This window comes from Ranitomeya imitator, chromosome 3 (genome assembly GCF_032444005.1).
Source record: "Ranitomeya imitator isolate aRanImi1 chromosome 3, aRanImi1.pri, whole genome shotgun sequence".
Classification (NCBI taxonomy): Eukaryota; Metazoa; Chordata; class Amphibia; order Anura; family Dendrobatidae; genus Ranitomeya; species Ranitomeya imitator.
Window position 1 is genome coordinate 510,734,430 of NC_091284.1, and position 26,814 is coordinate 510,761,243.

Below are 26,814 nucleotides of genomic sequence, written 5' to 3' on the forward strand. Positions count from 1 at the left end.
CGAGGAGGCTCAGGTGTCTCACACGATTCAGGATGAAATATTTGGAGGGCTGAGGACCCAAATAATTTGTTTCCGGTCAATCAACATATTAAGGCAATGATCCTGGAAGAATGGGAAGACAGAATTGTCTGGTCATTGACAGAGACTTTAAAGCCCGTCTCCCCTTTTGATCCAGAGGAAGTCAAGATAAGGGAAGAAATCCCAAAAGTGGACATCCCTATCGCCAAGGTCGCAAAAATGACCTCCATACCGTTTGAAGATTCTTCCTGCCTACGGGATGCCATGGACAGGAAGCCGGAGGGAATATTAAGGAGGAGTTGGTAGTCTTCGGCAGCCGTCATTAAGGCTAATATAGCCGCCACCTCGGTAGCCAAATCCATGTGTATTTGGATAGATGAGCTAAACTCCCAATTGAAATCTAACGCCCCTAGAGAGGTTATGTTAGAGTCCCTCTCTATGCTGAAAATGGTGACCCAATTTATGGTGGATGCTTCATCTGAATCCGTAACATTCGCAACTAGGAGTAATGTACTATCTCAGTGCGTCGGGCCATCTGGCTTAAAACGTGGTCGGGGGACAGCCAAAGAACAAACTCTCCTCCATCCCATTCTCAGGCACACATCTTTGGTCCAGTGCTAGTTGACTTCTTAGGGCCTCTGATGACAAAAAGGGATTTCCGGAAGAAAAAATAAAAAAATTCCATTCCTTTCATAGGCCCAGTTAGTCCCACAGGCGACACTTTAAAGGGAAGAGGAAGACAGGAAATAGGAGTTAACCAAAGGTAGATCCAGTTTTCTTCTGGCCTACAGGGGAGATCTTGACGTCGGGAAGGTAGGAGGGACACTGCAGTTTTTTCTGGAAAGGTGGCAGTCCATTACAGACAATACTGCGCACCATAGGTTAAGGGTACAGGATAGACTTCTCCCATCTCCCTCCTCAACGGTTTTGCACCACCAAACCCCAGTCCCTCTCCGCTTCAAAAAGACTATGGGTGGGTGTCAGGAGCCTCTTAGAAATAGGAGCAGTCGATCAAGTACCTATTTCAGAGATAGGTCAGGGTCACTTCTCCTCCCTTTTCTCCATAAAAAAAGAAGCCTTCGGGCAAGTGGAGACCATAAAGTCATGCATTCAGTTGATAGGGGAGGACTCTTCCATGTGCACTTTAGATATGAGATTCATACTATCGCGTGCTAATCCACCCAGACCACCGCCAGTTTCTGAGGTTTGCACTGGAACATCAGGGATCAATCCACCATTTCCAGTTTACATGTCTACCATTCAGCCTATCCTCAGCCCCTCTTATCTTTACGAAGGTCATTACAGAAGTGGCAGATTTCCTGAGGAAGAAGGGAATTATTGTGGTTCTGTGACTACCGCCTCAGTCAGCAGCTGGCCCAGACTAACGAGAACCTAGAGAGCCTGGGATGGAGCGTCAACTGGGAAAAATCTGACTTGCGACCAGGTCCTCAGAAGGTGTTTTTAGCAGTCCTCCTTTATTCCCTTTACAGGATGTCTTCCCTGCCCCTCATAAAGCAGGAATAGAGCAGAGGCAAGATCAGGGCTGGCGTCCGCATCCGGCGCACCCGGGCAAGTGCCGGAGCCCTGAGCAGGCAGGGGGCCCACTCGCCGTCGGGGACACTGGTGCGCTATAGTGCTGGCCCCCGCGAGTGGACCCCCTGCCTGCTCCGGGCCCCGGCACTTGCGATACTTACCTCTCCCGGTTCCAGAGCTGCAGCGTCTTCCATCCTCTGACTGTGATGTTCAGGTCAGAGGACACGATGACTTCACCAGTGCGCGCTCTCTGCCTGAGCAGTCGCAGCACAGAGAGCAGGAAGATGCCGACGGTGAGGAGTCCAGAGCAGAGCAGCGACAAGCAACGAGAGGTGAGTATTTCATTTATTTTTTAAAGATTTGGAGCAATATATGGGGGTAATTCTATATGGAGTATCTTATGGGGCCAATAATATAGGGAGCATTATATGGAGCCAATTTAATATGGAGCCAATTTAATATGGAGCATCTTATGTGGCCAATTCAGTATGGAGCAGTATATGGGGACAATTACATATGGAGCAGTATATGGTGTCAATAATATATGAAGCATCTTATGGGACTAATTATATATGGAGCATTTATGTATGGGGCCAATTATTTTTGGAGCATTATATGGGACCCATTCTGTAAGGAGTATTATATGGGGCCCGTTCTGTATGGAGCATCATATGGGGCCCATTCTGTATGGAGCAATATATGGGACTCAGTATACTGTATGGGGCCGATCATATACTGTATGGAGCACTATATGAGGCCCATTATATATGGAGCAATAGATGGAGCCCATCATATACTGTATGGAGAATTATATGTGGCTCACTATACTGTATGGAGCATTATATGGAGTAAATTCCGTGTGGAGCAATATATGTGGCTCATTCTGTATGCAGTACTCTGTGGTGCCCATTATACTGTATGGGGCATTAAATGAGGCTCATTATTCTGTATGGTGCATAATATTGGGCTCATTATTCTGTTTGGAGCAATATATGGTGCTCATTATTCTGTATAGAGGACTATGTGGTGCCAATTATACTGTATGGAGCACTGTATGGGGCCATTATACTGTATGGGGCAATATATGGGGCTCATTCTGTTTGGAGCAATATATGGGGCTCATTATTCTGTATAGAGGACTATACTGTCCGGTTTCTGAGCTAATGTAGAATGTACAATAGATATCACTCATGTAATGTAAGAAGTAAGTGAAATCTTTGGCATTGTACTATACCTATATTTCTCTGCTGTATCGGTGAATTGTGGTATGTGTTAAAGGGGCCCACCGGGACTCTTTCGACCAGGGCTCATGAAAACCTGGAGCCTGCCTTGGGCAAGATCCAGGCATTGCAGAGGAAAAAAATAGTTTCCATCAGGTATGCCATGAGGGTCCTAGGCCTTATGACATCCTGCATCCCAAGCGTACGGTAGAGTCAGGTCCACTCAAGACATCTGCAAGGAACGATCCTGTCAGTCTAGAACAGACATCCATCTGGTCTAGACAGGAAGAAATGAACAGATGGCTGAACATTCTTTTTCAGGATTTTTTTTTGTAGATGGTGTAAAGTGGTGATGTCTTTTTTTTTTATCATAAACAGTGTTGATACAGTAACTGTGTTCAGCCACCGGAGGTCACCCTTGAGTAATAGACAGGATAATTACAACGTTGTTGCAGTAATTTTGTTCAGCCACCGGAGGTCACCCATGACAAGACAAGAAGATTCTGGAAACAGGACAGTTACCTCAGAGAGAGTTTTTGGGCGTTTGAGAAGAAGCAGCGCGGTGATGGAGAATCCAGATCTTGAGGCATTCCTGTTTTGGGACTGTGACTTCAAGAAAGCTATTCTTGTGAGTAAACAGAGAAGTGTGACTGGTCACCGACTGTGTAGTTATGTCGGGGTCGTCACGACAATACCCTTCCTTCACCAGTCATTCCAAATCAGAATAAGAGCATTGGTACCGGATAAGAATGAGTCAGACAAAGGCTGGTTCAAACTCAGTGCATGCTCGTGTGTCTACAAGGTGTAGCAACGTCACAGCAACTGAACTCTTTATTTCCTATACACAACATTATAGGGTCCATTGGGGGAAGGTGTGCAGAGGGCGGGGTTTAAGCAATATATCTAGTATTCAGTCTTTCTGGTTGGTCCTGACGTCATCTGATGGATCCTCTTGTCTCCACGTCACTTTAAGTTTCGACTTCAACAGAAATGATGCTTAGTTTCTGGAATGTGAAACTTGCTTCTTTAGCAGAACTAGGGCAAAAGTGAATACTGGCAGCCATATTAAATACAGTTACATTTGCATTAGCAAGCGAAGGGAAAAAACTTATTGTTTCACAGCATAAGAAAATATAAAACTACAAAAGTGTATAAAGATATATATTTTCACCTTGACAGTTAGCTAGGGATAGCTAGATAGGAATCACAGCCTAATCAAGGACAGTCTTGCATTAAGCATTGCCTGGTAACTAATAGACACTGTGTGGATTCCTGCGCTTCACGATTCTGGCTATGGGATATTCCTGGAATTATTTATGAACTTTATCTGGATCTGCATCAGAAGATTTGGTGGCTCAAATACCTATTTAATCCGCTGCTGGACATCTGTATAACAAATTCAGCTATTTACCGTTGAAGCATATATTGTGAAAGAGTACACTATGAGCACTCAACAATAAAACAGTGCACTGCGTATACATTGAGTACATACTGTGATATATATATATGTTGGGAAACACCGGGTACCCGTGATGTATTGTAAATTAGGCGGGAGGCGGGTGTAAGATTGTATTCCTGAGAGGACCACGTGTCACAGGCACAGTATAACCCCATGTAGGCCCATTACACATAAGGGAGGGAGTGGTATAGTTGTGGGGTAGTCTGATTCCTGTCTGTGAAGCTGGCACTTGGGGTCTCTCAGGCTGCATAACTTGCATTCTGTGAGTTGTGGCTGTTGTGGCCCATATTGTGTTGGGAGAGAAAATTCTGCAATTTTTTGCATAAGTTATAAAGAAAAGTTGGTTTAATATCATATTGTGCCCTGAGTCATTCATAGCAGCGCCGTATTCTGTTCTCGAGCAGCGACCGGCATAACGGTCATTACAATGGCAAAATGCATGGTTCCGTTTACCACAGCAAGTCTTCCAGGTCCTGAAGCAGCAAAACCGCCTCAGAACATTTAAACTACTACCACCATATTTTACTGTTGGTATGATGTTTCTTTTCTGAAATGCTGTGTTAGGCTATGTGCACATGTTGCGGATTAGGCTTAGGAATTTCTGGTGCGGATTCTGCCTCTCCTGGCAGAAAACTCACCTGCGGATTTGTCGCGTTTTTTGTGCGTTTTTGCTGTGGTTTTCTGGCAGATTTGCTGCGGTTTTTACCCCTGCGGTTTTCTATAATGGAATGGGTACAAAAACGCTGCAAATTCACAAAAAAGAAGTGACATGCTACTTCTTTTAAACCGCAGCGTTTCCGCAGCGGATTTTCCGCAAAGTGTGCACAGCATATTTTTTTCTCATTGATTTACATTGTACTGTAAATCAATTGCGGATCTGCAGCGTTTCTGCACCTCAAAAAACGCTGCGGATCCGCAGAGAATCCTCAACGTCTGCACATACCCTAACTTCAACGCCAGATGTAATGGGACATACACATTTTAAAAAGTTGAACTTTTGTCTCGTCAGTCCACAGAGTATTCTCCCAAAAGTCTTTGGGGTCATCAAGATGTTTTCTGGCAAAATTGAGACAAGCTGTTATGTTCTTCCATGGCCATGCAGGCCATTTTGCCCAGTCTCTCTCTTATGGTGGAGTCATGAACACTGACCGTAACTGAGGCGAAAGTGAGGCCTGCGGTTCTTTTTGATGTTGTGAGGTCTTTTGTGTACTATTGGATGAGTCATTGCTGTGCTCTTGGAGTAATTTTGATCGGCCACTCCTGGGAAGGTTCACCACTGTTCCACGTTTTTGCCATTTGTGGATAATGGCTCTCACTGTGGTATGATGACGACAGTTTCCTTTTTGAAGCAGTAGTGGATGATGAGATATGGAGCCTGAAATTCACAAGTTCAAAACATTGTTCTCTTTTGCTCGTTGGTGTAATTTGTGCTTTATATTTATGATTTTTTGGGACAGCGTCTGGCTGTTATCTCTATGACTTTTTTTTCTCCTATGCCAGCATTCCAGATTGCATGTCACACCCTTCCCACAGTCCCATGCTTACTTTGGTGGCAGGTGCACTGCCATGTGACAACTAGGTTCTTGCCAGGGCAGGAAGCACCTTGGTGATGGCGGTTGGAGAATACCGATCCTAGTCATTTGTTTATCAAGCTTTAAAGAAAGTGTTATAAAACAAAAAATGAACCTCTTCTGTCCCCTGACTATACAGAGCTAATTCTCCGGCTAACCTCCTTGTCTTTGGTTGTACTCATTCTGTACAAACCATTTGTAAATGGACAGTGGTCACAGGACATGTTGCTGGCATCGTGGCTCTCTGTTGTGTGGTGATGTCAGTGAAGTACAGAACATGTCCGCTGCAGCCACGACCTGCAGTCTGTCTTGAGTATAAAGTCCAGGAGGACCGTTCTAGCATCAGTGCTGGATCACCAGGGAAAGGAATGCTGTGTAGTTAGATTTTTTGTTCTATAGCCTTTGCTGCTGTTTTAATGTATCTATTTTACACTAGTCTTCATAAAAAATACACCTTTCTAAGTGAGCACGGAGGCCACATTTTCAGCTCTGCCATATTTTATGCAAACTGCTCTATCTTTCTTTTTTTTTTTTTTTAGTAGATCATTCTAGAAGACCACTTTTCAGTTTTGGTAGTGCGGGGACGGTCATCTCATAAGAGGTTTCACAGCATCATTCATTTTCACTCAGTATAGAAAATGACTAACACCTTCTGTGACCTATGCAAGAGGTCATCCATATAATGTTTTTATTTTTTTATTTTTCAGGACAGAACATATGCACAAGGAGGTGGATAAGGAAGCCAACGTTAAATCTTCTGAAAAAAGAACATCATCGGAGCACAAAGGTATGTCACAAAAACGCCTGCGCCCAGACAGGTCGGAAGATCCCAGTTTTAGATTCAAGTTCCAGATCCTGTGAATGTACTATGAATTTCCAGTGTGGGACTGACTATGCCTTATGTGGTATAAGTTATTAAAACTATTTAGGTTATGTGTCTGACTAAAATAGGGCATATGGACAGAGGTTATTTTTCTGAGACAACCCCTTTAATAGTTTGTTCTATCTTCAGAATATATTTAAGCAAAGCCAGGTTTTGATGTTTAAAATATTTATCGCCCTTTGCAATTCCTAATTCCCACACTGTCCCATAAAATTATTATGTTTTGGTGTGAAAATTGACCTTCTTAAAGAGGATCTGTCACTTAACTGTTCTGACCTAAAAACTAGGGATGAGTGAACCCGAACTGGAAAGTTCCGGGGTTCATATCAGACTTGTGTCCGGTATCGGACCCTGAACACGGACTACTTACTGTATGTCCAGTTTCCTGTTCGGGTCCGGAAGTCTAATAAACCTTGTTAAAAGGCTGCAGCACAGCCAATCAACGAGTTTTAAGGCTGTGGAACTACCGGCTCTGTCACAGCCATGCCAAGTAATGATTGTGATTTGCCAGCGCACCTTCCAGCTTCCCAGCTTATTAATATCAGCCAGTAGCTGTCTAATTTGCCTTAGCTGATTATTAAAAATAGGGGTGACCGTAAAAAAAATTGTGGGGTCCTTCCTATTTTTAATAACCAGCTAAGACAAAGGAGACAGCTGCGGGCTGATATTAATAGGCTGGGAAGGGCCATGAATATTGGCCCCCTCACAGTCTAAAAATACAGTTCTCACCCACCCCAGAAATGGCGCATCCATTAGATTTCTGGTGCTTAGCCTCAGCTCTTTCTGTTTGCCTTGGTGTGTTGGAAAAAATGGGGTAATGGTTTTGGGGTTGATGTCAACTTTTGTAATATCGGCTGCCATCAAGCCCAGGAGTAAGTAATGGAGAGGCATCTATTGCACCCCCATTACCAATCCCGTAAGTTTAACAAAGAAAAGTCCTTAATTTACACATAGCACCCTTCCTCTTTTACCCATGTATTACCTTTAAAAAAATCAAATACAGGTAGTCCTCGACTTACGCCGTTGATCCGTTCTCACGCAGCGTTGTAATCCGAATTTCGATGTAAGTCGGACCATACGTTCATACAGTACTGTACCATAATAACAGTACAGTACTGCAAACACTTAGCCTATCCAAACACCTATCCTAACACATAATTAAGGTGTTATGGCGTGCAGGAGACTCGTTTTCCTTGTGTAACCGGGTATAGTGTACAGTACTGGACTCTATTCTTCCGATGCTGCACGTAGTTGCATGTAGTTCAACTTACGATGCAAAACCGTGTAAGTTGGAATGAGGCGTCGTATAAAGCGTTGTAACCACGAAACGATGTTATTCGAGACCGTTGTAACCCGAGGACTAACTGTAATCCAAAGGGGTCTGTCATAAATCCATCCCACTGAGCAGTGACCTCAGTAATGTGACCGCTCACCACAGCACCTGGCACACACTGACAGTAGTGTGTGAATCCGGCTGCTGAGCTGGTGTTATGCTGGGAAAGGGCCAATATCCATAGATCTTCTCAGCCTATTCATATCAGCAGGGTAAAATAAAATCCAGCTCACTGTCCGTGATTGCATCTTGAGTGTTTTCATAGACTGGAAGAACCTTGTCAATGTGTGGAAAATGTAAAATGAAGAGACTCCAGCTCCACGAACTGTGATTCTTTATTTACATAAGCAATTCGGAGGACAAACACAGTCAACCATACAAAATCACATGACATGTATCAACACGTTTCAGGTGTTTGCGTACCCTTAATCATGAATCATAAACATCTTTATGATTAAAGGTGTAAGGCTATGTTGACACTTTGCGGATTTTGCTGCGGATCCGCAGCGGATTTGACCGCTGCGGATCCGCAGCAGTTTCCCATGAGTTTACAGTACAATGTAAACCTATGGGAAAGAAAAAACGCTGTGCATATGCTGCAGAAAAAAACACGCGGAAACGCTGTGGATTACATTCCGCAGCATGTCACTTTTCTGCGGATTTTCACCTGCTCCAATAGGAAACTGCAGGTGAAAATCCGCATAAGAATCCGCAGTAAAAACCGCGATAAATCCGCAGTAAAAACCGCAACGGGTTTTCACTGCGGATTTTGGAATTCCGCTGCGGAAACATCCGCAGTGGAATCCGCAAAGTGTGAACTTATCCTAAGGGTGCGCAGACACCTGAAATGCGATGATGCAAGTCATGTGAATTTGTATCACTGACTGTGTATGTCCTCCGAATTGCTTATGTCAATAAAGAATTACAGTTCGTGGAGCTGGAGTCTCTTCGTTTTGTATTCGTATCAGCCCCGAGCTGTCTACTTTGCCTTAGCTGGTTATTAAAAATAGGGGGGAGGCCATGTCAATTTTTTTTGGGGGGGCACCCCATTTGTAATAACCAGCAAAGCAGGCAGCTGGGGACTGATATTAATAGGCTGGGAAAGTTCATGGATATTTGCCCCTTCCCAGCCTAATAAGACCAGCTCTCAGACCTCCTAGAAATGGCGCATACATTAGATTTGACAATTCTGGCACTTGGCTTTGGCTCTTAACGATTTCCCTAGTGTTGTGGCAATAGGGGTAATAGTTTATGGGGTTGATGTCAGCTTTGTAATATCAGCTGACATTAAGCCCATATGTTAGTAATGGAGAGGTGTCTATCATTACTAACTCAGTAAGTTAAAAGTAAAAAAAAAATACACACACACACAGAGGTAAATAGATTTTATTTGAATATACTCCCCGTCACATTCCCTGGTTTACCAATTAATTTAAAAAAAAAAAATTCTAAAATGATCTGACAACATCCATCTAGGTTTCACATCATCTACCAATTTTTTTCGCTGGCGATCTGTAACATCATCGCCCCTGAGCCATGACTGAGAGAACAAGGCTGCAGAGGTTATTCGAGGTCATTTCTTATGGGCGATGATGTTACGCCTGTGAGAAATGACCGCGAATAACCTCTGCAGACTCGCTCTCGTTGTACTGGTTCACAGTGATGACGAGACCGTGAGAACAAAACTGCAAAGGTTACTCGCGGTCGTTTCCAGCTGCTGGAATACATGGAGGCTGTGAACTAAGGTTACCTTGGGTGTGTATTTTTCTGTAAATACCGTAAATGAAAAAAAAAATGAAGTGGGTTTCCCCCTATTTTTAATAACCAGCCAAGGGAAAGCAGACAGCTGAGGGCTGGTGTTATTATTCTGCGAAGAGGCCAATATCCTGTCATCGCATTTACTGGTTATTAACAAAAGCTAAGAACTGCGCTAGCCTTACTGACATCAGCGCTCGTCACAGCACTCGGATTCACTTGCTACTGTTGGTAGCGTGTGAAAGGACTTATCGCTGTGTGTGTCTTTCTACTATGTGACAGCTGACATCATTCCCCAAAACCATTACCCCACTTGCTAACCCGCCAGGGTAAGTGGGAAGTGCCGAGACTAAGCTTCAGAATTGACTCATCTAACGGAAGTGCCATTTCTGAGGCCGCTGAGGGCTGGTGATATTAGTCTGGGAGGGGGCCAATATCCATGGCCCTTTCCCAACTTATTAATATCAGCCTGCAGCTGTCTGTTTAGCCTTTGTTGATTATTAAAAATAGGGGGAACCCAACGTAATTTTTTTTGGGGGGGTCACCCCATTTTAATAACCAGTAAAGGCTACACAGACAGTTGCAGGCTGATATTAACCCCTTTCTGACATCTGACACACTATCCCGTCGAGGTGGGGTGGGCCCGTATGCCCACCGACTGTATAGTACGTCAAACGCGATCGGCCGCACTCACGGGGGGAGCGGCCGGGTGTCAGCTGCCTATCGCAGCTGACATCCGGCACGATGTGCCAGGAGCGGCCACGGACCGCCCCCGGCACCTTAACCCCCGGCACACCGCGATCAAACATGATCGCGGTGTGCCAGCGGTGCAGGGAAGCTTCGCGCAGGGAGGGGGCTCCCTGCGTGCTTCCCTGAGACCCCCACAGCAACGCGATGTGATCGCGTTGCTGCGAGGATCTCCTACCTTCCTCCCTGCAGCAACGCCTGGATCCAAGATGGCCGCGGCATCCGGGTCCTGCAGGGAGGGAGGTGGCTTACCAAGTTCCTGCTCAGAGCAGGCGCTTGGTAAGCCTGCAGTGCTCACAGACAGATCGGTGATCTGACAGTGCTGTGCAAACTGTCAGATCAGCGATCTGTGATGTCCCCCCCCCCACCCCCCGGGACAAAGTAAAAAAGTAAAAAAAAATTTTTCCAAATGTGTAAAAAAAAAAAAAAAAATCCTAAATAATGAAAAAAATATATATATATTATTCCCATAAATACATTTCTTTATCTAAATAAAAATAAAAAAAACAATAAAAGTACACATATTTAGTATCGCCGCGTCCGTAACGACCCGACCTATAAAACTGGCCCACTAGTTAACCCCTTCAGTAAACACCGTAAGAAAGAAAAAAAGCGAGGCAAAAAATAACTTTTTATTATCATACGCGATCAAAAAGACAGATATAAATAACCATGGTACTGCTGAAAACGTCATCTTGTCCCGCAAAAAACGAGCCGTCATACAGCATCATCAGCAAAAAAAATTAAAAAGTTATAGTCCTGAGAATAAAGCGATGCAAAAATAATTATTTTTATCGTATAAAAGCGCCAAAACATAAAAAAAATGATATAAATGAGGTATCGCTGTAATCGTACTGACCCGAAGAATAAAACTGCTTTATCAATTTTACCAAATGCGGAACGGCATAAATGCCTCCCCCAAAAGAAATTCATGAATAGCTGGTTTTTGGTCATTCTGCCTCACAAAAATCGGAATAAAAAGCGATCAAAAAATGTCACGTGCCCGAAAATGTTACCAATAAAAACGTCAACTCATCCAGCAAAAAAAAAGACCTCACATGACTCTGGACCAAAATATGGAAAAATTATAGCTCTCAAAATGTGGTAACGCAAAAAATATTTTTTTGCAATAAAAAGCGTCTTTCAGTGTGTTACGGCTGCCAATCATAAAAATCCGCTAAAAAACTGCTATAAAAAGTAAATCAAACCCCCCTTCATCACCCCTTTAGTTAGGGAAAAATTAAAGAAATGTGTTTATTTCCATTTTCCCATTAGGGCTAGGGTTAGGGCTAGGGTTTGGGCTAGGGTTGGGGCTAGGGTTAAGGCTACAGTTAGGGTTGGGGCTAAAGTTAGGGTTAGTGTTGGGGCTAAAGTTACGGTTAGGGTTTAGATTACATTTACGGTTGGGGTTAGGGGTGTGTCAGGGTTAGAGGTGTGCTTAGGGTTACTGTTGGGATTAGGGTTAGGGGTGTGTTTGGATTAGGGTTTCAGTTATAATTGGGGGGTAGATAAGTTTCTTAGGGGGTCTACTTTCCAAAATTGTGTCACTTGTGGGGAGGTTTCAATGTTTAGGCACATCAGGGGCTCTCCAAACACAACCTGGCGTCCCATCTCGATTCCAGTCAATTTTGCATTGAAAAGTCAAATAGCGCTCCGTCGCTTCCGAGCTCTGTCATGCGCCCAAACAGTGGTTTACCCCCACATATGGGGTATCGGTGTACTCAGGACAAATTGTACAACAACTTTTGGGGTCTCATTTTTCTTTTTGAGGGGTGCAGTTTTTAGAATGGTGTCACACTTGGGTATTTTCTATCATATAGACCCCTCAAAATGACTTCAAATGAGATGTGGTCCCTAAAATAAAATGGTGTTATAAAAATGAGAAATTGCTGGTCAACTTTTAACCCTTATAACTCCCTAATAAAAAAAAATTTTGGTTCCAAAATTGTGCTGATGTAAAGTACCGTATATACTCGAGTATAAGCCGAGATTTTCAGCCCAAATTTTTGGGCTGAAAGTGCCACTCTCGGCTTATACTCGAGTCACGGTCGTCGGCGAGTGAGGGGGAGAGAGGGCTGAGGCATACTTGCCTGCTTCCGGGGCTCCTGGCCAGGGTGGATTTGATTTAAATCTAACTGATTTAAATCACTAGTCAGTAAGGCTTGATTTAAATCAGTGATTTAACCCCTTAGTGACCGAGCCAAATTTTTGAAATCTGACCAGTGTCACTTTATGTGGTAATAACTCTGCAACGCTTCAACAAATCCCAGTGATTTTGAGATTGTTTTTTCGTGACACATTATACTTTATGATAATGGTAAATTTAGTTCAACATTTTTTGTGTTTATTTATAAAAAATATAAAAAATTTGAAAAAAATGTTAAAAAATTAGCAATTTTCTAAATTTGAATGATTATCCCTTTAATCCAGATAGTCATACAACAGCAAACCATTAATAAATAACATTTCCCACATGTCGGCTTTACATCAGCACCATTTGTAAAATGTTATTTTATTTTGTTAGCATTTTAGGAGGTTTAAAAATGTAGCAGCAATTTTTCATTTTTTCAAAGAAATTTACCACATTTATTTTTTTAGGGACTTATCCATGTTTGAAGTGACTTTAGGGGTCCCATATATTGGGAAACCCCCAAACGTGATACCATTTTAAAAACAGCACCCCCTGACATATTGAAAACTGCTGTCAGGTAGTTTATTAACCCTTCAGGTGCTTTACATGAATTAATGCAAAGTGGCATGACAGAAATGAAAATGTGTATTTTTACCACCTAAATGTTGCTAACTTCTAAACAGATTACTACAGCCGTCAGACTGTAAGGCCGCTATTTGGTCATGAATTGCCATCGCAAACATCAGGACAACAAAATCATGATCTGAGGGCACCAATTGGGATAAAGAAGAAGCCCCCACACTCTGTTAACCATTTATAATGATGTAGTCACTATTGACAGCAGCATCTAAGGGGTTAAACAGATTTGGACGGTGCAAACACTGATCATGGCTGATACAGCAAGTTGTCAGCTATAGTGTACAACCGACAGATGCTGGATTGTCATCTGTATGGGGAGGCCATTCTCTTATATGTCAGGTCAGTTAAAAGGCGTATTGGCGGTCATTAAGGGGTTAAATCAAAGTTTCTACCTAAACTAGTTCTTGCTACTTTAACATGCAAGTAGATGAAGATTTTTAGAATCACTTTTTATATTACTTTTTTACATTTTGCACGCATGCCTGCCTTACCGATAGGCGAAGGAGCTTCATTAAAATATTCCCAAACTGGGTCTCTTTTACGGCCTGCTGCCATTATAAGGAAAGAATGTAATAAACCTCAGATCGTACACACAAACAGATCCAGACTTGTCTGTCTGTGGCTATGCTGCAGTATTGTGCTCAAAGTTTCACTTTCATTTTCTTGTCTGCTTGCCCTTCCTCCTCACACTTAGATTCACATTCTTCTTGTGTTGTGCAGATCTATTCCACTCCAAACAATCAGAAACATATTGTCTAACTTCTTGGACTTGGCACTGAAGGGGTTGATTCTGTATTCATATTTTTGTAGAACAATAGGATTAATTTCTTTTTCTCAACTCTGTTCATGTTGTAACATTTCTCCTTCGCCTCATTGGGGGACACAGACCGTGGGTGTATGCTGCTGCCAATAGGAGGCTGACACTAAGTGATACAAAAAAAGTTAGCTCCTCCCCTGCAGTATATACCCTCCTGCTGGCTCTCAGCTAACCAGTTCTTGCTTAGTGTCTGTAGGAGGCACATGGGTCTGTTTCAGACCCCAACGTTTTTATTTTATTGTTTACTTTTCTGTAAATTTTTATTGTTTAATTAACGGAGTGAAGGGGGCGACGGTTCCTTTCAAGGTTCCGATCTCCCCCGAAGCATCAACAGGCGAGCACGGCGAGTATACCTCCCCGTACCCTTTCCTGCGACGTGGGAAGCCATGCCTGAGCTCACTTCAGGGGCGACGGTTCCTTTCATGGTCCCGATCTCCCCACACCAGCAACGGGCGACCACATGAAGTGTCGCCTCCATGTATCTTCTCCTGGAGCCAGGCCTAATGCCGGACAACTGGCCCTGTCCACCCGGACTGAACTCCGTGGCTGTACAGAGGCCCCTCTCTATGGCGTCCGAGCAGCCCCCACTGTCCCACCACTGTGAAAGCGGATGGCACAAGGAGGTGGACGGTTCCTCTCCACCTCCCTAACAAACGGATGATGGATTGAGGCTTATCCTTGCACCGTCCACGCTGCACAGAACAGCGCTGAAACCCACATCCGCGGCGGCTCCATGCCGGGACGCGCACCAATGGTGAGTGGATCCATCTTCAGTGGGATATCCACATGCTGACAGGCAGCCTCAGCCACTTCCCTGTGGCCCACCTCTCTGAGGTAACGCTCTGGATGGCTGCAAAAATTTAGTCCCCGGCTTCGGCCGATTTGTAGGCCAGTAGTGTATAATCCATAGGTTTCGTCAAACTCAATCTGACAGGTGCCCCGCCCCTATCAAAGTGTGTAACCCCTCCCCTCTCCTTGTCTGACGGCTGGTATCCAGCTGTCCCTCCTTGTTTGATTTCCCCTTTTGATATAGTTTGATATATTTTAATTTGTTGCAGTTTGATATTATTCACGTTTTTTTTATATTTTTATACGTAGCTCGAGTTTGATTCTGTTAGCTGTGTTTTATTCACAGTGTATCCATATAGTTCAGAACTTATAACACACCAAGCTGTTTATTTGTGTCTCTACTGAACATTAACTAAATGGTGAACATTAACTAAATGTTTATTTTCACAAACAGAAGAGCCAGATTTTCTGTTTGGGTTATCTGCGGGTCAGAGGTTTATAACACCTAGGTCAATTGTTGTTGTATTCGCTTTCCCAATAAATGTTTATTTTCACAAACAGTATTTGTTTGTACATGTATTGTACCTGCAGGGTTATGTAGGGTTATCTGCGGGTCATTTGCCCAGGCAGTGTGTATTATTTATGTTTTTATAACGCACCATGTTTGATATTTGCTTTCTCTTTTTTGTGTCTGTAGATGGCATCTGAGAAGGTATTTGTGTTTCTACGGAGCATTAACTATGGCTATGTAGGGTTATCTGCGGGTCATGGCAAGTGGTAATGCCAAATTCTGAAAATAGCCATTTTATATTGAATTACTAACATTTTTAACATTTTTCTATTTTATCTCTGCCACATCCACATATATTATTCCAGCTTTCTTTAATTCTGCATTATTTTATCACATGATGAAAATAGCCATTTTATATTGAATTACTGCAGATCGCTGAGCTTTACCACCGGACTCGTTTCTCAATTAATTTCCCAGCTGACTGCGCTATCTATAATTATGCTTATACCTTAGGTGTGTATTTACATGGCACTGTAATTCGAACTTTTACAGACTATATGTGGATTACAGCCGGTATACAGTAACAGACGGCATGACTGAGTGTAATATTGCACTCAATACTGTGCAAAGGGTCTGAATACTTATGGCCGTGTGATATTTCAGTTTTTCTTTTTAATAAATTCGCAAAAAAAATCTACATTTCTGTTTTGTTCAGGCATGATGGCGTGCAGAGTGTACATTAATATATATATCTCAGAATGCAGCTGAATAGTATTGCTAATTAGTCCATATAAAGAGATAGAGATGATAGAGATAGAGATGATAAGCCTCTATGATTGTTACTTTTGCACATGTATTACTGTTTTTTTTATTTTTTGTGTAAAATCTCGGTCAGGCAGGCACGAACACACTGATTTTCTGTTTGTACCTGTATTGTACCTGTAGGGTTATGTAGGGTTATCTGCAGGTCACGTTTTTCTATTTTAGCGCTGCCACAGCCACATATATTATTCCAGCTTTCTTTAATTCTGCATTATTTTATCACATGATGAAAATAGCCATTTTATATTGAATTACTGCAGCTCGTGGAGCGTTACCACCGGATTCGTTTCTCAATTAATTTCCCAGCTGGCGGCGCGATCTATAATTATGCTTATACCTTAGGTGTGTATTTACATGGCACTGTAATTCGCACTTTTACACACTATATGTGGATTACAGCCGGTATACAGTAACAGTCGGCATGACTGAGTGTAATATTGCACTCAATACTGTGCAAAGGGTCTGAATACTTATGTCCGTGTGATATTTCAGTTTTTCTTTTTAATAAATTCGCAAAAAAAATCTACATTTCTGTTTTGTTCAGGCATGATGGCGTGCAGAGTGTACATTAATATATATCTCAGAATGCAGCTGAATAGTATTGCTAATTAGTCCATATAAATAGAAAATTATGTAGAAACCCAAAGTTTTGATAAGTGTATGAAAATACACCAATATTAACTATTTGTGCTATTTTAGGCGCAAATTTGGTCTATATGTATAACAGTCAGGAGTTGGGGCGATGAAATATGTGTTACAAGCGTAGTGAATTGCAGATATATTCTGTAGTGTATGTCATTTTGAGAAATGTGTAGCATAACCAATTACCTATCACAGCCACTAGATGGCAGAATATCATATTAATTATGCATTGGGGTTTACTTTTGGAAACTTACAAAGGCGGTGTGTATGTGCACAGGTATGACTTATTTTGTTTTTATAATCACTAGTATTCATATTAATAGTTACTTTTAACCATCCTTTTAGAGTGTCTAGTAGTTTTATATTCTTTGTCTGATATATTTCTACACAAAGCTTCAAAACTATTTTGTGCTTTATAATGTATCACAGTAGTTTCATGTGAAGTTACATCTTAGGCGCTGTTCAGACTATTGTAATATCTGTAGCTTAAAATAGAGCCAAATAGCTACTTTCAAATCCGGACATACACCATTGATTTTCTTCACAAATGGATCCAATATACACTATATCTCCTTCCTCTATATATATAGTTTGTAACATTCTGGCTCAAATACAGACGGCAGGCAGCCTATTTACACTGCACTTTATAAAATCTTTCGTTTGAAAGGTTATTCTGTATTTCTAATGCGCAACTCTATGTATGCCCAGTTATTTATTCAAAGTTTATTAAAACATCAGTGATCCCTTAACCAAGAAAAATCAGGAGAAACACATCTGTTATACAAAATGTTTAAGGCCGCCAAAGCACGGATTCAAAATGGTTCTATAATGGACAATTCATTTACCCATTTTTATATAGAAAAGGTAAAAATCACAACTGAAGAAGAAGCCAGTAGTACATGAACAAAAGTAGCACCCGGAAAATAAAATACTGTAAACAAAAGTAAAACATTATATTCAATAATATTCATATTTTTAACCTTATATGTTTTGTTTGCGGCAGTTCAGAGAAATCAAAAACCATATCATGTTTGGTGCGCTATATTAAATGATTTATGCATATAAACTTACGTTCTCTTAACCCAAGGGTTCTTGATAATGCAAAAAGAAAGTGGCTTACTAATGCTGGTAGGTTATTTCTAGGTACCCAGATAAGGTCATTTTTTGTGATAAAATGTATTGTTAAACTGTAAATGATCTAGCCTAAGCAAATAAATAGCGCAAGTCACATATCTAATGAGAAAATTAATATTTAAATGCTTATAACTTTAAACCATAACGCAGAAAAACAAACTGTGATACATATGTTTGACTGTGCTTTTAGAATTACTCGCTTATCGAGCCAAAGTTGCGCTTTAGAAATACAGAATAACCTTTCAAACGAAAGATTTTATAAAGTGCAGTGTAAATAGGCTGCCTGCCGTCTGTATTTGAGCCAAAATGTTACAAACTATATATATATAGAGGAAGGAGATATAGTGTATATTGGATCCATTTGTGAAGAAAATCAATGGTGTATGTCCGGATTTGAAAGTAGCTATTTGGCTCTATTTTAAGCTACAGATATTACAATAGTCTGAACAGCGCCTAAGATGTAACTTCACATGAACCTACTGTGATACATTATAAAGCACAAAATAGTTTTGAAGCTTTATGTAGAAATATATCAGACAAAGAATATAAAACTACTAGACACTCTAAAAGGATGGTTAAAAGTAACTATTAATATGAATACTAGTGATTATAAAAACAAAATAAGTCATACCTGTGCACATACACACCGCCTTTGTAAGTTTCCAAAAGTAAACCCCAATGCATAATTAATATGATATTCAGCCATCTAGTGGCCGTGATAGGTAATTGGTTATGCTACACATTTCTCAAAATGCCATACACTTCAGAATATATTTGCAATTCATCACACATGTAACACATATTTCTTCGCCCCAACTACTGACTGTTATGCATATAGACCAAATTTGAGCCTAAAATAGCACAAATAGTTAATATTGGTGTATTTTCATACACTTATCAAAACTTTGGGATATGCTGATGTGCTCGAGCTAAAAGTTATACGATTGTTTCTTACGGGTTTTGGGCTAACCAAGAAGCTTTTTATGCATAATTTCATAGTAAAGTATGCCTATAGAAATCATTAGTCATTCAATATAAAATGGTTATTTTCTGAATTCGTCGTTATAAATCCAATTTCCAATGTCTCTGGTGTGCCCAGCATGTCTTGTAGAGATACAGCTGTGCCTGCCTGACCGAGATTTTACACAAAAAACAAGAAAAAGCAGCGGCCATGCCAAAAAAAGGGGGGTCACCAGACAGCCTGGATTTGTACAGAAATAAGCCAGTAGCAGTATAGTACTGTCAGTAAACCATTTTTATATTCTGTAAGAATTTTTATAGTATTGAAATGTCTTTGTAAAATACAATGCTCTGATAACTACAGTAAACTCATTTCAGCCACCTTAGTAAATATTGTAAGTTGCTCTCTGTGTACGTTCTACACCGGTTTTTGGGTCAACAGAAACTCTGACTGTTGGTATAAACACAATTTTGCACTCTGTGTGATCATTGGGGATAAAATTCAATGAGACTGGAGTTATAAACTTCGGTCCTCTGAAACTCTGACTGTTAGTATATCTCCCCCACAGAAACTCTGGCAGTCTAGTGACCAGCATGTCCTGTAGAGACACAGCTGTGCTTGTCTGTCAGTTTCACACTTATAGCTAGCATCTGATAACAATTATATTATTGAAATGTCTTTGTAAGCCATCAAACTATATCAAAAGGGGAAATCAAACAAGGCGGGACACAGAATCAAATTAACAATATAAAAAATGCTGTGTTATAAAGACATGAATAAAACACACTAAATAACATGCTGCAGATACACTATCATTATGGCCTGTGTGACTGTTGTGTAAAATAAATACATTGCTCTGATAACTGCAGTAAACTCATAACAACTTCATATAAAAATGAGTATCTAATTGTTATGATAGAAATGCACAAAGAGAAATGTTATCCCAGAATCAAATTAACAATATCAAACATGGTGTGTTATAAAAACATGAATAAAACACACTAAATAACATGCTGCAGATACACTATCATTATGGCCTGTGTGACTGTTGTGTAAAATAAATACATTGCTCTGATAACTGCAGTAAACACATAACTTCATATAAAAACAAAAACATAATAACATAAATAAGTCCTAAATGTCTATTTCTTGTGTGTGTGTGTATTCTGTGTATTTGTTGTGTGTGTGTGTTGTGTGTGCCGCATGTGTTGTATGTGTTCTGTATGTTGTGTGTGTGTGTTTGTCGTGTGTGTTGTATGTGTTGTGTGTTTTGTATGTTATGTGTGTTTGTTGTGTGTGGGTTCTGTGTGTTGTGTGTGTGTGTGTGTGTGTTCGTGCCTGCCTGACCGAGATTTTACACAAAAACAAGAAAAACAGTAATACATGTGCAAAAGTAACACCAGGAAAATAAAATACCGCAACATAAGTAAACTAGATAATCATATTTTTAAAGAATCCAGTAATACATGTGCAAAAGTAACACCAATAGAAATGTAACACCATTAGAAATGTAAAAAAGCTTTAAAAGTCTGCATATGTTAACTGTCTTTGAATAAAAAGGAGTCAAATTATAGACAGCACAGTCAAAGTGCATAAACATAACATAAATAAGTCCTAAATGCCTATTTCTTGTGTGTGTGTTCTGTGTGTTTGTTGTGTGTGCGTTGTGTTTGTCGCATGTGTTATATGTGTTCTGTATGTTGTGTGTGTATGTTTGTCATGTGTGTTGTATGTGTTGTGTGTGTTTTGTATGTTATGTGTTTGTTGTGTGTGTGTTCGTGCCTGCCTGACCGAGATTTTACACAAAAAATAAGAAAAACAGTAATACATGTGCAAAAGTAACAATCATAGAGGCTGAGGTATAGTTTTATCAATATGAGTGCATGTAGTTAGTACAATAAATTTATAATTTCCAATGAATTTGCCTAAGCAATAATGGGTTAAAAATTTTCCAATGAATTTGTAAGTTTCCAAAAGTAAACCCCAATGTATAATTAATATGATATTCTGCCATCTAGTGGCTGTGATAGGTAATTGGTTATGCTACACATTTCTCAAAATGACATACACTACAGAATATATCTGCAATTCACTACGCTTGTAACACATATTTCATCGCCCCAACTCCTGACTGTTATACATATAGACCAAATTTGCGCCTAAAATAGCACAAATAGTTAATATTGGTGTATTTTCATACACTTATCAAAACTTTGGGTTTCTACATAATTTTCTATTTATATGGACTAATTAGCAATACTATTCAGCTGCATTCTGAGATATATATATATTAATGTACACTCTGCACGCCATCATGCCTGAACAAAACAGAAATGTAGATTTTTTTTGCGAATTTATTAAAAAGAAAAACTGAAATATCACACGGCCATAAGTATTCAGACCCTTTGCACAGTATTGAGTGCAATATTACACTCAGTCATGCCGTCTGTTACTGTATACCGGCTGTAATCCACATATAGTCTGTAAAAGTTCAAATTACAGTGCCATGTAAATACACGCCTAAGGTATAAGCATAATTATAGATAGCGCAGTCAGCTGGGAAATTAATTGAGAAACGAGTCCGGTGGTAAAGCTCAGCGATCTGCAGTAATTCAATATAAAATGGCTATTTTCATCATGTGATAAAATAATGCAGAATTAAAGAAAGCTGGAATAATATATGTGGATGTGGCAGAGATAAAATAGAAAAATGTTAAAAATGTTAGTAATTCAATATAAAATGGCTATTTTCAGAATTTGGCATTACCACTTGCCATGACCCGCAGATAACCCTACATAGCCATAGTTAATGCTCCGTAGAAACACAAATACCTTCTCAGATGCCATCTACAGACACAAAAAAGAGAAAGCAAATATCAAACATGGTGCGTTATAAAAACATAAATAATACACACTGCCTGTGCAAATGACCCGCAGATAACCCTACATAACCCTGCAGGTACAATACATGTACAAACAGAAAATCTGTCTCTTCTTTTTGTGAAAATAAACATTTATTGGGAAAGCGAATACAACAACAATTGACCTAGGTGTTATAAACCTCTGACCCGCAGATAACCCAAACAGAAAATCTGGCTCTTCTGTTTGTGAAAATAAACATTTAGTTAATGTTCACCATTTAGTTAATGTTCAGTAGAGACACAAATAAACAGCTTGGTGTGTTATAAGTTCTGAACTATATGGATACACTGTGAATAAAACACAGCTAACAGAATCAAACTCGAGCTACGTATAAAAATATAAAACAAATACGTGAATAATATCAAACTGCAACAAATTAAAATATATCAAACTATATCAAAAGGGGAAATCAAACAAGGAGGGACAGCTGGATACCAGCCGTCAGACAAGGAGAGGGGAGGGGTTACACACTTTGATACACTTTGATAGGGGCGGGGCACCTGTCAGATTGAGTTTGACGAAACCTATGGATTATACACTACTTAGGCCGCATCCTGGATTGAATCCCTCTGTGTAGCCTCTGTGTTTGGAGTGCTCGCAGGACCAATATACATGGTCCCTATCCTACATGGGAGCCGTCGGCTAGCAGGGGCCGCAAGTATTCTAGAAACGTGCAGGCGTCTAGAAACATACAGGTATCTAGAAAACTGAAGTTTTTCGTTTCCTGCTCCCTCATCAATGATTTGATGACAACAATGCTCTGAATATGGATTGGATATTGCATGAGCTTGCCAGAGCTTCAGAGACTAAACTCCCTCGAGAGCATTTGCCATTCAATTCGGATAAGCGATTCACTGGACAGAAGCCTCTACGTGGGATGCCATGCCTGGCCTGTTTTTTTAAGGGCGACGGGTCCTTTAAAGGGCACCGATCTCCCCACACCATCAACAGACGAGCACACGGAGTGTCGTCTCCATGTTTCCTCTTCTGCATCCAGGCCTAACGCCAGACAACCTGTCCTGTCCACCTGGAGACCTGTACTCTGTGGACATATAGAGGCACCCTTTTTGGCGTACGAGCTCCCCCCTCTGCATCACCACTATTTAGTGGATGATGCAAGAAGGCGGACAATTCCTCTCCACTTCCCTGTTAAGAGGTTGATGGATCGAGGGTGCCTAATTTTTATCTCTGCACCGTGAAAAGAGGAGATGGCAAGAGACTATGACCTGCTGGATGCAGCCGCACATTCTGCCATGTGGCAGGTTAACCGGGTAGAATCTCCTGTGGTATTCCTACCAGTATCCCTACCTGATGGGTCATCAATTAAAAATACCACGGACTGTCAGATAGCAAATCTGGTTCGTTCCGTCTTGCGGTTTCAAGTCCAGCGCTCTATCCTCCCTAGCGGCCGCATGGATTGCTAGAGCAATGGTCTCCTGGCTGGAGACCTTAACTAACTTGATTCACACCAGCAACAACTGGCCAATCAAATCCTTTGAATGGGAGACTGACAAAGGATTGTATAAGGATTGTCCAGCACAGTCTAGATCTAAGGGATCTTGGTTCCAAACAGGGGAGCGAAAAGTAAGATCGACCCTGGACCTCAAACTTCTAACAACCTTTGACATGGTCCTCCTTCTTTGGATGGAGTTCCTCCGCTCAGCCATTACTTCAACAGAAAAAGGTGCAGTTTCCGGCATCCATCGACATTCGGGTTGCTTGCCCTCTGCAAAAATTCCTTCGCCTTTCCATTCGTCAACAGCATTTTCATGTCACAACCTTGTCCTTTGGACTTGCTTCCGCACCCAGAGTGTTCGCTCGGGTCATGGCGGATGTCATGTTTCTCTTGCACTCTAGAGGCGTGCTCGTCCTGCCCTGTTTGGTCTGTCTAGCCGCCCTTCCAGGACTACGCTGAGTCGTCTATATCTCTTGCGATACCTTCTCTCCTGGGCTGGCAGCTACACTTAGACAAGTTCTCCTCATTGTCAGCCCAGCAGATATCCTTTTTGAGGATGATCCTGCACACTTCTAGAAGGATGGTATTTCTTCCTCGAGACAAGGTCATGGCCCTTCAACAGGGAGCTCGCGCAAGGAGAGTTCTGAGGACTTGATTACTCACCCCTCATTTCATTCGATTTGCTAAGAGAGTTCTGAGGAAAAATGGTGACGACAATGGAAGCGGTTTCCTTCGCTCCGCTCGTTTTCAGCAAGTCAAATAGACTTTCAGACAATAGTCTCTGAGCTCCTTCTTTATCCAGGGCCTTTCTCCCGGTTCAATGGTTATTAGTAACTACCAATGCCAGTCTTCTTCTCCCCATCATTGTTCTGGAGATCCGAACGGTAGTCTTACATCAGGTCCACTGCCTTCTGGCGGGTCACCCTATCCGAATTCAATTGGATAATGCCACGGCGGTGCCTTACGTCAGTCATCTAGCAGGTACCCACGATCAGGCGCCATGACCGAGGTTCCTCACTTTCTCTGATGGGCCGAAGTCTATTATTCGGTGATCTCGGTAGTATATATCCCAGAAGTAGAACTCTGAACGGCAAACAAATTCAGCCGTCAGGGTTCCGCCTCAAGTCAGTGGGAACTTCACCCCGAAGTCTTCCATCAGATCTGTCCTTACTGGAGCTCTCCAGTTGTAGGTGGGATGACATCCAGACTGAAGGCCAATGTACTCGAGTTCGTGGTTCGGCCTCGAGATCCAAGAGCCATCGCTCTCCATGCTCTGGTTCTGCCGTGGTACCAGTTTCCATAACTTCCCTTCCACTGCTTCCGAAAGCCTTTCGGAAGCAGAAAGGGGCCCCAGTGATCCTCGGAGATCCGCACTGACCACGTCCGTTTTTTGTTTGCGGAGCTAGTATCTTCTCGCCTTATCGCAGCACAACTGCAAGTAGGGACTTTCTCACAGGGAGTTTTCACACGTAGTTCTTCCCTATCGCATACCGTTAGATCATTGGGACCTTATTATTCCTAGGAGCCTTACAGTAGGCTCCTTTTTCATCCGGGCAGACTTTACTATCAGGGAAAGTCGCCCCGTTCTCCTCTGCGATATTCTCACTCTGACAAGTCTTCGGAGCTAGCTTCTCTGCTCTTTCAGACTTTTTTTCCCTTATTACCTTCGAGGCAAGGTTGTCCTCAGGCCATCTCCATCCCTTGTTACCAAGGTGGTACTCTATTACCACAGTTATGAGGGCATAGTTCTTCCCTCATCTCTTTTGGCTCCAGTCCACAAAATGAAATAAGATCCCCCATATTCTGGACGAAGTGAGTGCTCTGAGTAGGTACGTCTTGAGGACAGCGTCCTTCTGAAGGTTGGACATTTTGTTTGGGCTTCCTGACGGTAGAGGAAGGCTTCCTGACATTTTCAGGAAGGGTTTAGCCGTTTCATCGACCATGATAACATGGTGAATTCTTTTCACCATCCAGGAGTCCTTCCGTGCTAGATGTCAGCCTATCTCCCTGTCTATCAAGGGTTCTAGGCACCAGGCGTCAGCAAGGCACGCCTGCAAGCTTGCGGATTCGTCCAGTCCGCATGCATTCTTGAAGCACTATAATTCCCACACTTCCACAGATGTGAGTCTGGGCAGGCGGACTCTGCAGGCCGCGGTGGCGCACTTGTAAGTAGCGGTTACACAGGGCCTGATCTATTGTTGTCCCCACCCAGGGACTGCTTTGGGACGTCCCACGGTCTGTGTCCCCCAATGAGGCGAAGGAGAAATAGGGATTTTTGTGTACTCACCGTAAAATCCTTTTCTCCGAGCCATTCATTGGGGGACACAGCTCCCACCCTGTTATTAGCTTATGCTTGTTTTTTAGAATATGACATGCTATACGCTCATATATTGTTATTGATCTCCTACTGCTTTTGCACCGAACTGGTTAGCTGAGAGCCAGCAGGAGGGTATATACTGCAGGGGAGGAGCTAACTGTTTTTGTATCACTTAGTGTCAGCCTCCTATTGGCAGCAGCATACACCCACGGTCTGTGTCCCCCAATGAATGGCTCGGAGAAAAGGATTTTACGGTGAGTACACAAAAATCCCTATTTTTGCCGTGAAGAAGAGGCTGGGACCTCTGCGGAGTCAAATTCAGTTTTGAGAACTGCGTAAGTAAAGCGAGCGTCTGTGATAATATAGGAGAGAAACTGCCCACTAATCCTACAGAAACCTCTGGAAGAGCATGGCATTGTGAATGTTACACATATACAGCCTTTATTCTACTGAGTTAAACAACTCAGCTTTATCTCATGATGGAAGAACCTTTGGATGGTAAAATATTTTCCTCAAAAAGCAGTTTATTAAAAAAAATCCGATTTAAATCAAAAAAATCCGATTTAAATAAAAAAAAATCCGATTTTTTTTTTTTTGATTTTTAAAAAAAAAAACATTGTTTTTTATCCACCCTGCTCCTGGCGCTGTCCCTGCAGTTCCACGGTCTTCGGGTGCCGCAGCTCTTCCCCTGTTCAGCGGTCACGTGGGACCGCTCATTAAACTTATGAATATGGACTCCACTCCCATAGGGGTGGAGCCGCATATTCATTCCTCTAATGAGCGGTAACAGTGACAGCTGACAGAGGAAGAAGCTGTGGCACCCGGAGACCAGCTGTCCGGGAGAAGGAGCGGGACGCCGGGAGCAGGTATGTATTACATATTCACCTGTCCACGTTCCACACGCCGGGCGCCGCTCCATCTTCCCGTCCTCTGGCTCTGACTGTGCAGGTCAGAGGGCGTGATGACGTACTAGTGTGCGCGCCGCCCTCTGCCTGAACAGTCAGTGCGGAGAGACGCCGAGACGGGACGCTGAGGAGCTCCAAGCAAGAGAGGTGAGTATGGCTTTTTTTTTTTATTGCAGCAGCCGCAGCATTATATATACCGGTAGCACAGTTTTATATGGCACATCTATGGGGCAATAATGAACGGTGCAG

The 26,814-nt window shown here is 41.9% G+C and overlaps 1 protein-coding gene across 3 annotated transcripts in view; it reads left to right on the forward strand.

Annotated features, from left to right (window-relative positions):
• The window catches only part of SENP7 (SUMO specific peptidase 7), a 177,379-nt gene that overhangs the window by 27,230 nt on the left and 123,335 nt on the right, over positions 1-26,814 (forward strand). For all 3 annotated transcript variants that reach the window (XM_069757698.1, XM_069757699.1, XM_069757700.1), the window contains exon 5: positions 6,509-6,588. In XM_069757698.1, coding sequence (XP_069613799.1) covers positions 6,509-6,588 — 80 coding nt within the window. The remainder of the gene's footprint in view (positions 1-6,508; positions 6,589-26,814) is intronic.